This window comes from Sceloporus occidentalis, unplaced genomic scaffold, assembly GCF_023333645.1.
Source record: "Sceloporus occidentalis isolate IW3139 unplaced genomic scaffold, rSceOcc1.0.p SCAF_3, whole genome shotgun sequence".
NCBI lineage: Eukaryota > Metazoa > Chordata > Lepidosauria > Squamata > Phrynosomatidae > Sceloporus > Sceloporus occidentalis.
The window spans coordinates 215,161,145-215,173,778 of NW_028316983.1; the positions used below are offsets into that span (position 1 = coordinate 215,161,145).

Consider the following 12,634-nt stretch of genomic DNA (forward strand, 5'->3'; position numbering starts at 1 on the left):
ACTATCAGTATTCCTCACTGTTAGCTCTGCTGGCCAGAGCTACTGGAAGATGCAGTCTATCAGCATCTAGAAGGCAGCAAGATTCCCACCTCTGTACTACCGGACTCAGTTTTCTTGTCCATTTGCAGAGGGGATATGCAAGGTCAAGCCATTGTGTTGGTATTACTATAGCCTGATATTTAATCATGGGTGCATCAGATGAATTTGAAGACAACCAAAGGTTGAACAAAAACAGTAAGAAAAACATATATAAGCCAAAGGATAATTACAAAAAGGAAACAATAATAATAATAAAGGACCTGGTATTCTACAGGTCCAATTCTGGACTGTAGTTCTCATAATTCCTGAGTGATAGCAATGCTGGGTTGAGGGGAACTGTAGTCCAAAATAAGAAAACAAAGTTGTAGATTCATCATCATCATCAAGACGCAGAGCCCCCTTCAGTCCATCTGATGCCATCCAGCCATGGAGGGAGAGATGCAGGCCCAGCTCTATCAGGCCTGGCCTGAACTAAGAAGAAGAGCCCTCTCTCCAATCCATCTGCCATGGTCCAGGCCTCAGAGGGAGAGAAGAACTGCTGGAACTGATCCGCTTCCCCACCACCATTCCCTTCTCCTTTTGTGTCATGTCTTTTTAGATTGTAAGCCTGAGAGCAGGAAACTGTCTAATTAAAAATAATAATAATTGTAAGCCGCTCTGAGAGCCTTTAGGGCTAAAGGGTGGGGGTATAAATACCATAAATAATAATAATAATAATATACCGAAGTTAGCACTCTGAAACTGTGGGTGTGTGAGTGGGTTCTTTTGGTTCTTTTGTACAAAACTTTAAGTGGAGGCAGAATGAATACTGTATATGCTTGACTATAAGTCAACTTCATGTATTAATTAAGGGCAAGTTTAGGGGCCAAAATTATGGATTTTGATGTGACGTGTGGATAAGTTGAGCATAACACTTTTAATTTTCTTACCTTTAATTTCCTATCTCCATGTTTCTTTGTAGTGAAGCTACTAAGGGGCTGGACATACTGCCCCTAAGAGGCGACTCTGTGCTGTCCCTGGAAGTGCTGGATTGGGGACAAAGCAACTGCACGCCACACCCCCAGCCCAGCAAGTCCATGGCACAAAAAGAAGCCACAAAAAGCGGCTTCTTTTTGCACCGTAGAAAGGGCGCCATAGCCACTGCATCTCTTCCACAGCTCTTTTGGTGCAGAGTGTCTACGTGCAGCACCAAAGACACGATGTGACGCTGCCCACTGTGCAGTGATGTTGGTGCGGGGGCGGAGTTGGGGGGCCGGCATGCAGTCACCAAACCCCCATTCTGCCCCAATGCCAGCGTTTATCGCCCATCTGTTGAGGGCCTAACTTGCTAATAAAAACGGTACATTCATCAAAACTGATTAATGCCAAATTATTTTATTTATTTGTGGTGATGTCTTCTCTCTTTCCCCTCCCCGACCCTCTAATGATGGTTTTGCCATAAACTCACATCTGAAATGGACTTTGAACTACAGGCACATGATTTCATAGGAAAGATGGTATAGTTTTATATACTGAGGAAAGTAACAGTTATAATTCCTCAATTATAAAATCTTTTCTCCAAGATAAGACCATGTGTTTCATAGGTATGCATCTTACAACATGATACAATATATTGTACATACAGTGATCTTAAATACATATAATGATACATGATCTTAAAACATGATACAATACTGGAAAGAGGGACAAAAATTAAAAATAGATATAAAACCTCCAAATATTTTGTTTGTTTCCTTTTACCATTATCCCTCTATTGCTAAGCAGAATTACAAAAATAACACTATCAAAGACAATCATATTTAATTGAATAGGATGTACAGTAATCATTTTAGGCTGCAGTGCTTTAAAGAGGTACCCCAAAGTAAGTACCAGTGAAATCGGTGAGTTTTACTTTTCACTATGCATGTACAGGACTGCACTGGTAATCAAACAAATAAAACCTGGATGTCCTAAAAGCTATGGATTTTATTTCATAATTAAAAGGCAGAAATTTATTAGAGATTCCAGTGGTTCTCTTAGAGTGAAGTCACAGCCCTAGGCTGAGAGCAAGGCTATACTAGTGTTGCACTGAATAATTTAGCTGTGTGTAAAACAAATTAGGGCATGTTCCATTGTTCCTAAGATGGATGGTATAACAAAGAGCTGGGCATTTTAATATCCAGCTTAATGTCAACTTAGAAAATGAGATTCTTCCTTAACCTTTCTGCTTTATTCACAAAGATGAATGAATGGTCACAAGGCCTTAGAGAAAAAAAGAGCACACTAATAGTTGAGGTGGTATTTCAGCCTGAAAAGCAATTTATAAAAATCACATTTTAAAGGAAAAAAGTGTTTCAGTGTGTCATGATTTAATGATTGAAATGAAATAACCCAGAATCATTTATCTAGAACCTATTTATTTGGGGTTTTCTCAAAAGAATAAATATAGGAAATGATGTCATGCATTCTATTAAGTTCAATATTAGGTAATGCTCAGCTACTGATGTTACTTTAGTTTAATAAACTCAGAACTGCTTTGATTCTTGACCTGTCTGCACAGACCAGATAAAATGTCCTCCCCACATACTGTTGGCAGGGAGTCTGGATAATGTGTGACCCAATCTCCAGTTCTGGTACAAGCAGTGCAGACGACATCCTACATATTCAGCACCAAACTTGAGGCATACCCCCTTTACAACAAATGGTAAAAACTCAACTCATGCTCCCGATCTTCCAGGATCTGAAGTCTTCCAAAGTAACACTAGGCTGCTGTTTACAACACATCCCACTGTGCTGCCGGCTGCAACCACAGCTGCAGCAAGTCACCCAGACCTGTGATTGATGATGGGTGCTTCATTCTGACCTCAGAGCCAGCAGTATGTAGTGGCAGTAGGCAGCACAGCCAGATTTGCATGCAAACAGCTGACTGGTGTCATAATGGGTGAGCCATGCAATGGCAGGATGTCAGGACAGCTTCAGGGCCAGAATACTCTGGGCTGCTCCCATAGTATTCTGCCCCATGCAAATCAGGCTAGTGTCTGGTTCAAGCAATACTTTTGTGCTGAAGGTCCCAGTTTTCCACTGCTAGCTCTTACATCACATACATACTACTATGGCTGTATGCAGCTGAACCATTTCCATTGCCAGAAAACCTATTCCATTGGTTTCTGAAAGGGTTGTGTCTAGGTCTAAGGAGTCCTGAAATGAGTACATTCTGGTATATTCACTACAGTTTTGATGGGTCCTGGATGAAATAACAGCTAGCTGCAGGCAGTAACAATCTAAGTAATACTGGATATATGAAGGCTGACATTTGAATCCCCCACAATCTTTCAGAAGAATGCTACATCAAAGGGAAATTAAAATAGCCAGGTTCTTTGTGCTGCTCATAGTATCTGCTAGGGCTACTAGGTCAGGATTCTCCCAGGACTTGACACATCAGGGCCAAAATTGAAACCTTGGGATAACCTCTGTAATGTCCTGGGAACAGGTCCTCATAATGTTACAAGAGAGATGTTGCAAGAAGCTGCCGATCTTAAGGACTGTACCTTAAGTATTAACCACAATCACAGTGATTGTCGCTCAAAGAATAATTTAAAAAACAACAAAACAAATACATCTTACATAGGACACACACACACACCCCAGTAACAGACCAGAGAACAATGTAAATGGGGACTGAGGACAAGTTGTCCAAAGCATTTGTCCATAGACGAAAGGACCAATGCTAGTTTTGCTTGGCTGTTGACTATGACTAATATCCTGCTGGTTTATGCCACTAGCATTTGTCTTTGATTCACAACAATGGCAGATAGGATGTACTGGCTGTGGGCAGTCTACTTTTCTAATGGTTTACGTTCTCTATGGTCACAATTTGGGTAGGCATTCCCAAATTGACCTCCTCGGAATGTTCACTCTCCAGTTGGGAATTGTCATTTTTAATGGTATTTTAAGGTGGGAGGGAGATAGGGAATTGGATTTTATATGTTTTCCTATGCTTTTATTTGTGCTTTGTTGTGTTGTATTTTTATTGTTCTTATGTTTGTTGTTACCCACCTCGATCCAATACAGGGAGAGGCGGGATAGAAATAAATAAATTATTATTATTATTATTATTCCCTCAAACCTTTTCCTCCTGCTGCCACCAACTGTGCTGGGGTAGTTACTCCAGCATATCACAACAAAAGGATTACAGACTCATGGAAACATTATCTGTGTGATTGCTGAAACTCACGATAGGGAAAGTTAAATATCATCAATGCAACACTGCAGAAAATTATGGAGAAGTAGCAACCACATTTCAAAGTGAATGTCTGAACACTGAGAGCAGAACAGAGCCAGTGTGATGTAGTGGCTTGAACACTGGACTGTGGAAATTATCACAAGAGGGGATAGGGACGAGATTGCTCCGCCATCCTTATCCCATCCATGACCTGAATGAAAGTGATTGTGCAAATCGCTTTCACACTGCACCCAGCTGAAAAGCGCTTTCAACCATCAGCTGAAAGGGCTATCAGCCATCATGGTATTAACGGGTTCTTCCTGCAAATGATGGCTGAAAGTGCTTTTTGGCTGGTTACAGTGTGAAAATGATGTGTGTGATCACTCTCACTTGCACTTCCCTGCTGGGTCAAATGTAGGTCATGTGTGAAAGTCCTTCCCTCAACTGGGCAGGAAGGACGGGATAGGGACAAGACAATGATGTCCCATCCTTCATGTGATAAACTTCGATGACTCTGGAGAACAGGGTTGAAATTCCTGCTCAGCCATGCAAACTCACTGGGTGACCTTGGGCAAGTGACATTCCTTCAGCCTTAGAGGATGGCAAACGCAACCCCCTTCTTCTGAACCAATTTTGTCACGACAAAACAAAACAAAACACACCTGTGATAGGTCACCTTAGGGTCGCCATACACAGAAAACAACATGAAGGCACACAATAGCAACAAGAGAGAAGATGAATATCTACCTTTACTTTGAATATTTTTGTTATGGGATCATTTTCAGAGCAGGGTTTTCATTATTTTTTTACAGAGTACCTCAATTTTCTCACCAAGAAAACATTTAATGAAAGGGAAATAGAGAAGATCTTCCCATTACCCTGACATAAAAACTATCAATTACATAAGAAAGTGCACAAACATATATGCAGTGAATAATTATTATTGTCCAGAGGAGGGTGACCAAAATGATGAAGAGTCTGGAAACCATGCCCTCTGCAGAACAACTTAAATAACAATATTGTTAATTAATATTGTTTAGCATATAATTTCAGGAATTGACATAGCAGTATCTCAGAACATTAAGGACCTGAACTAAGACCTTGTTATCTTGCATTCTGAAAACTCTATAAAATAATGTGCCTGGTTACTATTACTGTATGTTCCAATATATAGATTTGTTTTGATTCTTTGGCTTTCAGCACTTTGTGAGGCTCCTCCGCATAAGGAAGTATTCTACTCCACAGAAAGTGTATTGTGGGGATGTCTATTCAAATAAAATAGCAACTGAAACCAAGCAAACAGCAGCAACAACAAAAGTCCCCAACACCTGCAAAAGGTCTCTGATAACACAGGCCTCCACAAAAAAGTATCAAGGCAACCACTGCATGATGACAAATACCCTATATAAAAGGACTGATCTAATTATAAAGTTAAATTACAGGGTCCTTATAAAGAAAACACAATAATAGGAATGAGCCTGGAAGTGGCTAAGTTCCCAACAAAATCATCCCTATTAGCTTCTATTCATGACTTGAATTATGCCTTTTTATCTCTGCATAACATTCAGCATTTACTTACCGTTAAATTTCTGAAGCACTGCAACTTTCTGCTGACATTAATTCATCTCCCTAAAATAGAAGATTCCAGCCTTTCCTCTGTTAGATATTTAATCTATTCAGATTATTACTTGTTAGTTTCTTTATTGAACTTTAAATCAGCAAGAAAGCTCAGAAGTAGAGGTGTGATTATTGAGAGCTGGTTTTTGAAGAAGAAAAAAACACAGAGATGTTGTCACTTGATCTAACAATGAAAAAGGGATCTTCTACCTTGAAAACAAACATTTCCCGGCGAAGAATGGCTAGTGTGTTAAAATTTCCATCGCAGATGTTGGGTTTGGCTCCAGGATAGGAAGGCTTGTCTCCTGTGGGTGGCCGGGGTGGTTTAGGCCTGTCATTCTTCCGTGGATCTACTGGGGGGACTGAACGATGGGGGGGCACTGTTGGCAGAGGTTTTGTGGGCGGTGAGATTTTGTCAGGTGGACCTGTTGCAGGGGAAAAAACCATAACAGCATGTTAATCTATAGGGACTGTGTAGTATTCAGTTTATGTGGCTGTAATTCAAAATAAGTAAGAGCATCAACAGAAAAATATGTAAAATGAACAATTTTGTATTGACAGGATGGTAGATTAAATGAACTAGCAGCTACCTGTGGCCCCTAAATATTTTGAGGGTATTTGAGTTCCAACATCTTTATTTCCAGTCACATCAATTAACGGAGATAGAGATGTTTAAACTTTAATCTATGGTTAAAGCTTAACTTAATTAATCACACTGAGTAGTTGTTTAAAGCTTACAGCTCTACAACATTTTCTGTCTTTTCTGCTCTCTGTTTAAAATAATTGCTGGACTTCTTGGTTATAGAGATAAGTTTTAATCCACTGTGCATAAATGCCCAATGCCAACACATTTCCTTCCTTACCTAAATTGGGAAACTGATAAATTGGAATTAGTTGCTAGCTTCAAGGCCAGGGTGCTCAGAGTGGATTAATTAGGTCCAATCAAGTTCATACAATTTGGCTGAGGCTGAATGTGCAGAATCTGAGTTACTGAATTTTTGCTATTTAGATATGTTGTAAGTTACCAGTCACTCTGGACCTTGGTTACTTTACTATGAAAAGGAGCCAAGCTATCCCTATGACTGCCACTGCCATTCCTGAGAACATTTTAAGAAGTGTGATTAACTGTATAAAGAATATTATAAGAAAATAATATGACAAAGCAATCCAAAAAAGAGAATGGAAGTGATGAATGATACTATGAATTTACAGATGAGACTATTTTTGTTACACCAAACTATGTATTATGTACAAACTATGTAATCTACAAATAAGGGTTTAGATTATGAATGGTATATATATATATGTTAAGTTTAACATAACCATAGCAACACAAACTTTAGATACCTTATGGATTTTGTACACATGTGCACACATAAACAGTAAAACAGACACACACCTAAATACAGTTAAAGTAAGAGAAAGAAAAAAATAGCATGTTGAGTAGAAAGCTACACTAGGACTCTTCTTGATATCTAGATATCTATGCACAAGGAATGTTCTGGTATGGCACAAGCCTAAAAAATGAAAAACTAATAACTAGCTCTCACTTGCAATTTAACTAACTAGGAAATGTTGATGAACTGAATATTTATCTACGAATAATTTTGTCAAATAATTTTATTAAGTTATCACTTTAATCTACAGTTTTTAAAAATATGAGCCAACAATTTTTCAAATGTGAGCCAACAAAATATGCTCATATTTTGAGATCCATCTTGTGTTCTTATTCTCCAGTCCTCCCACTGCATCCACCAGTGAAGTGGACCACACTGGGCCCACGATGGTGAATAAACGCAGCTGTGCCAGGGCCGGATCCTTATCACTCTGCATGTCCAGCCAATGGGAGGTCCTCCTCTCTGTCCCCCCCCCCCCCGATACATCTGGTGGGAACATGGGAGAGGGCCTGCTCAGTGAGTGACCCCAGGCTCTGTAACGTCCTGCCCAGAGAGGTTAGACTAGCACCCTCTCCATTCTGTTTCTTAAAACAGGTGAAGACTTTTCTGTTTTGATAGGCCTTTGAAGACTGATTGTTTATGCGGGATGGACCTTGTATAATGTGCTGGATTTTCTAATTTTTTTTTCAGTTGTTGTCTATTGTTGTTGTCCTGCTGTTTGTTTTAATTATTATTATGGGACATGTTTTTAACTAGTTTTAATTTTTTAAATATAGTATATTGCAAGCTGCCTTGAGTCTCAAAGAAATAATAATAGTAATAATAATAATAATAATAATAATAGATATTAAGGGAAATTCAGTGACATTTCTTCACTTGATCAATATTCCAGCTAAATATTAAATCTCAGCACATTTTTGATTCTATCACTGACAGAAAAGGAAGTCTGTTGCAGCAGCAACTACTATCTGCTTGGAAAATGCTAAATCCAAAATTTTCACATGCTGTTTGCTAGTGAGGTCATGCCTAACTCCCCAAGGGCAATAAAACTCTTCAAAGTCTAGCTTACAGCTGCTAGAAACTGGTATTTAGAATAATGGCAAAATAACCTTGTCTAGCCCTTCTGTCTAGACTACCAACTTATGAGGTCATGAGAAACACCTCCATCTTCCTAACCACATAGGAGTAACCCAACTGTTTAATTTCCTCCGTGGAGCAGGCGGGATGTGACAGCAATTGCAATTGGCAATACAGCTGTTTCTACCTTACTGCTACCATATTATCAGGAATCAGCACCTCTGATTTCTCACACCTAGTTCATCAGTCTTATCAACAAATATAAAAACCTGTTCTTGGGAAACTGGAAATCCTTATCCAAACAACTATAACCTAACCAGGATAAAAGGAAGAAACAAAAGGAATGAGATTAACGTCCAAATAAGTTTGTTTAAAGTTACAATTAAATGAGGGGTTTAGACCTTGTTGAAATCAAACTTTAAAATAGAAGTCAGTGATAGATCAAAGCACAGAAATAAAAGATATAAGAAAATAAGGCAAATTTTAAAAAGGACAGGACAAATCTTAGATCATTTTAGATCATCTTGGTATATGAAGTACAAAAAAGAAATGAATTACTATCCCCCACCAATATTTGTTTGCTTAAACTTACTTCCACAGTGAGAATTACCTTTATAGCTACATGTAGAAAATTTATGATCCTTTGGGCAAAATCCATGTGCTTTGATGATCAAAGGGGGTTGGGAGCTATCTTAGAACTGGTATGAGTTCAGAATTAATATTGCTTTTCATTTTTTAAAAGTCATTTTTACATCTCAAGATAGCAGCATGACATAAAAATCAAAATCAAAGTTTGTATGCTAGTATAGTACAAACATACTGTCAGTACGCTGTGCTATGTTGACACATTACATGAATAACCATGCAGCAAGAACCATTATTAATATGAATTATTAATATTAATATTATTTAAGCTGCCTTGAGTCAGGTTTGGGACTCAAGGAAGCTTATAACAGATAAAAGAATTAAAAATTCACAAAATGTAGACGTTAGAAAGTGATTAGAATAAAAAAAATTTAAACCAGTGAAAAATATCAACTATTCAAAAACATGGCACCACAAGAAAAATAATAAATAAATAAGCACATAATACAATCCCCATCCTACCTAAACAATCATTCCTCAAATGTCTGTTGACACAGAAACTGATTGGCAGAAAGAGAGTAGGTAGGGTGCATATCAGGGTATTGGAACAGACAGAGTCCTGCCCAGCAGATGTTAAGACATGGGAAGTCTCATAATGGAAAATATAGTCCTTAAGGTACCCTGGGACTGAGTCATATAAGGCTTTATAGGTCAAAGCCAGCCCTTTGAATTGTGGCTGGAATATGGACAAACAGGGAAAACACAGCTGCTCACAAACCTTTGATGCAAGTGATGGAGGCACTTTTGCAAATGTGTTCTGGATACTGTTCTTCCATTGGGATCAATAATTGCAACCAGCAGTGCAGAGGGACTTACACTAGCATAAATACACAACAGGATTCCAACCTAAGTCTTTCCCTTCACTTTCCATACTCCTGTATGGATTTTGTAATATCATGCATGAAGATGATGATTTGCATTTGCACATAATTATTTTCTCTGTCATATGCACTGTCATATAGACAGTACAAACTCCCACTGATTCAAAGTTGATAGCTGGATTTATTTCAGACACATGTGCTTGTCCCCAACCTTTAAACATGTTCTAATCTGGAGGTTATGTGCTGGTTCACTACCCCATTAATATAAATGAAGGGAAGAGATTTGTATGCATGAAATGGGCTAACATTAACAGAATGTACAGTTTCAATATGTAGGCAGACAAACATAGTAAAGACTATACCATATATCTTTTGGATTCCCTGTAAATCATCATTAGGTAGTTTGAAGTTGTCTGTTTCCATGTACTGGTAAAATGGAGCCATGATGGCAGTAGGATCATTGGAATGCTCCAAGCCTAGTGCATGTCCCAGTTCATGAACTGCAACTAGAAACAAATCATTTCCTGGAAGAAAAGAAAAATATGCTATTATTGTTGTTGTTAGTTATTTGAGACAATTGACTTCAAATTAACATTTGCTAATATTTCTGTGCTTACTTATGTAAAATGTGTACTATGATTGATTTCTCTGGGGTGCTCCATTCCCCACTGTGATACATCAAAACATTAGAAGAACCATAGGGTTCTTGTCTTCCTCCTTCCTGTCATGATGGGACACAGAATTTATTATCTAAGGTTATCTTAATCTAGCTACAAGCCTGATCATGGAATGAAGAAGGCTTTGGTCACCTTTTAAGATAAGCAAGAGAAGAGGAGTTTGTCTTTATTAGCTTTGCTGGACTTCTTGATAACTTTCAATACCATTTATCATGATACAGTCTGCATTTATGGGTTTCGCTTTTGCAGATTTGATTATTCACAGATTATTTGCTGACCTCTCTACTGCTGCCCTATGCCATTTTTAATAGGAAACGGAAGCCTTATAAGACTGAGAGGCTATGAATGAGGCTTATAAGTCACTATTAAAAAGGTGTGAGGAAGCAGTGGAGACACAGCAAGCCCTGCCAGCTGCCTGGTTCTGCATTGCGAAGGAATCCCGACTATTGAAAGCATCCATAGTGGGTTGAATCTTGAGATCATACTATTTGTGTGTATTAAATGGTTTTTTTTTTTGGGGGGGGGGGTTATGTGTAATTTTTCCACTTTTGTGGGGATCCAACCCCTCCCAACCCTAGCAAACATGGAACGCTGTCTGTATATATGGGCTGCATCTCTGAGAAGAGACTTGGATGGACTTTTTTTACAGTTTCTGTGGTTGTTTCTGGGTGAATTAGATTAGAGGTTGGTGCCACTGTTTGCCACTATGGTCATTAGTCTGTGAATAATGGGTTGTGTCTTGTTTCTCATGCCTATTAAGACATACATGAAACTGTTGAAAGAGGATGTTTGGATTTTGGGGTCCCATTTCTCTTTTTCACAAAAAAACTGTTTTAATTTTTTAAATTAAAAACATTGTTTTAGTTTGAACCAGGGCTTATTTGTTTATTCAATAGGTTTATATCCTGCCTTTGTTCCAAAAATGGGGTTTGTGTCAGTAATGAACTGATGGAGTAGGAACAAAGCTAAGTTCAAACTGCCATCAGTGATGCACACTACTTTCATGTGGTTTTCTATCCCTTTAGGAAAAAAATGTCAAGCTTACAAATAATTTAATTCACTTTAGTACTCAAGTGCAAAGATAATAGCAACATCCCAAATTCTTTTTTAAAAGTCTGCAAGAAAAAGTCTAGCTATTTTTCCCAATACAAAGCCATGTATTTTTTGTCACACTAAAAAGATTAATATTACAATTGCTAAAAAGCAAAAAAGAAAATAGGGTATTGTGATAACTGTCATACAGTGTTTTTTAACACTAAATGGTTATCTTAAAAAAATCAATCCTTATGTAAGTTGATGTATTTTCCTAAAAAATAAATAAAAATATGTAACATCTCAGAAGTACTTTTGAAAGTCTAAAGAGGACACATTGTCTTGTGAAGTTTTAACACCATCCTCCCAGTCAAACATTGTATTAAAGATGAGGAACAAGATGTCATCTTTTCATGACACTATGTTTGACAATATATTTTTAAATGATGTTTTCAAGCTACTGAATGGCTGAAGTTGTAGGGTGTTTTTTATTTTTCAACTCTGTTTTTCTCTTATGAAACATTCTCTCAGAGCACCATTTAATCTAACAGAGTTCAAGGTCATCCTTCCAAGTTATAGCATATGGGTATAGACTAAATTGATTGAGTGTTCACAATGATGAGGAAGTCAGTCAAGGGGAATTTCAATAGAAATTGAATTGACATGTCCTTGCTTGGGAGTTTAGTTGGTCTATTTCCTCCTGGAACATTGTCTCAGAGCTATTTCATTGTCTAAATGAATCTACACAGCAGGCTGATATGCAAGATAAATTTATTCTACTGTACTACAGTATTGCTTGCTTGCAAAACCCTGTGCAGCCCCCAAATATTTTTTTCAGTGAATATGGTGCAACAATAGGCAACATCTTAGTCTGATGTTAATCACTATTCACATAAAATAGGGAGGTCATTGCAACCTCTCCTCAAAACTGATAAATTATGACCACATCAAATTATGGTCTACATCCAATTACTATTGTAAACCAACTGATTAGTAAAATGATACTTATGTAAGTTTCACTGATTTAATGAGACTACTCAGTTTGGAAATAGTGATGGGATCTGGGCCTATGAGCAGAACAACAAACTATGGTTTTGTTCTGTGCTTTGTACAGCATGCGGGTCTAGT

At 38.0% G+C, this 12,634-nt stretch overlaps 1 protein-coding gene across 3 annotated transcripts in view; it reads right to left on the bottom strand.

The window, feature by feature from the left end:
• MMP16 (matrix metallopeptidase 16) overlaps positions 1-12,634 on the bottom strand; it is a 234,511-nt gene that overhangs the window by 57,370 nt on the left and 164,507 nt on the right. For all 3 annotated transcript variants that reach the window (XM_089517581.1, XM_089517580.1, XM_089517582.1), the window contains exons 5-6: positions 10,160-10,321; positions 6,068-6,282 (exon numbers count right to left, since the gene is read on the bottom strand). In XM_089517581.1, the coding sequence (XP_089373707.1) occupies positions 6,068-6,282; positions 10,160-10,321 (377 nt within the window). The remainder of the gene's footprint in view (positions 1-6,067; positions 6,283-10,159; positions 10,322-12,634) is intronic.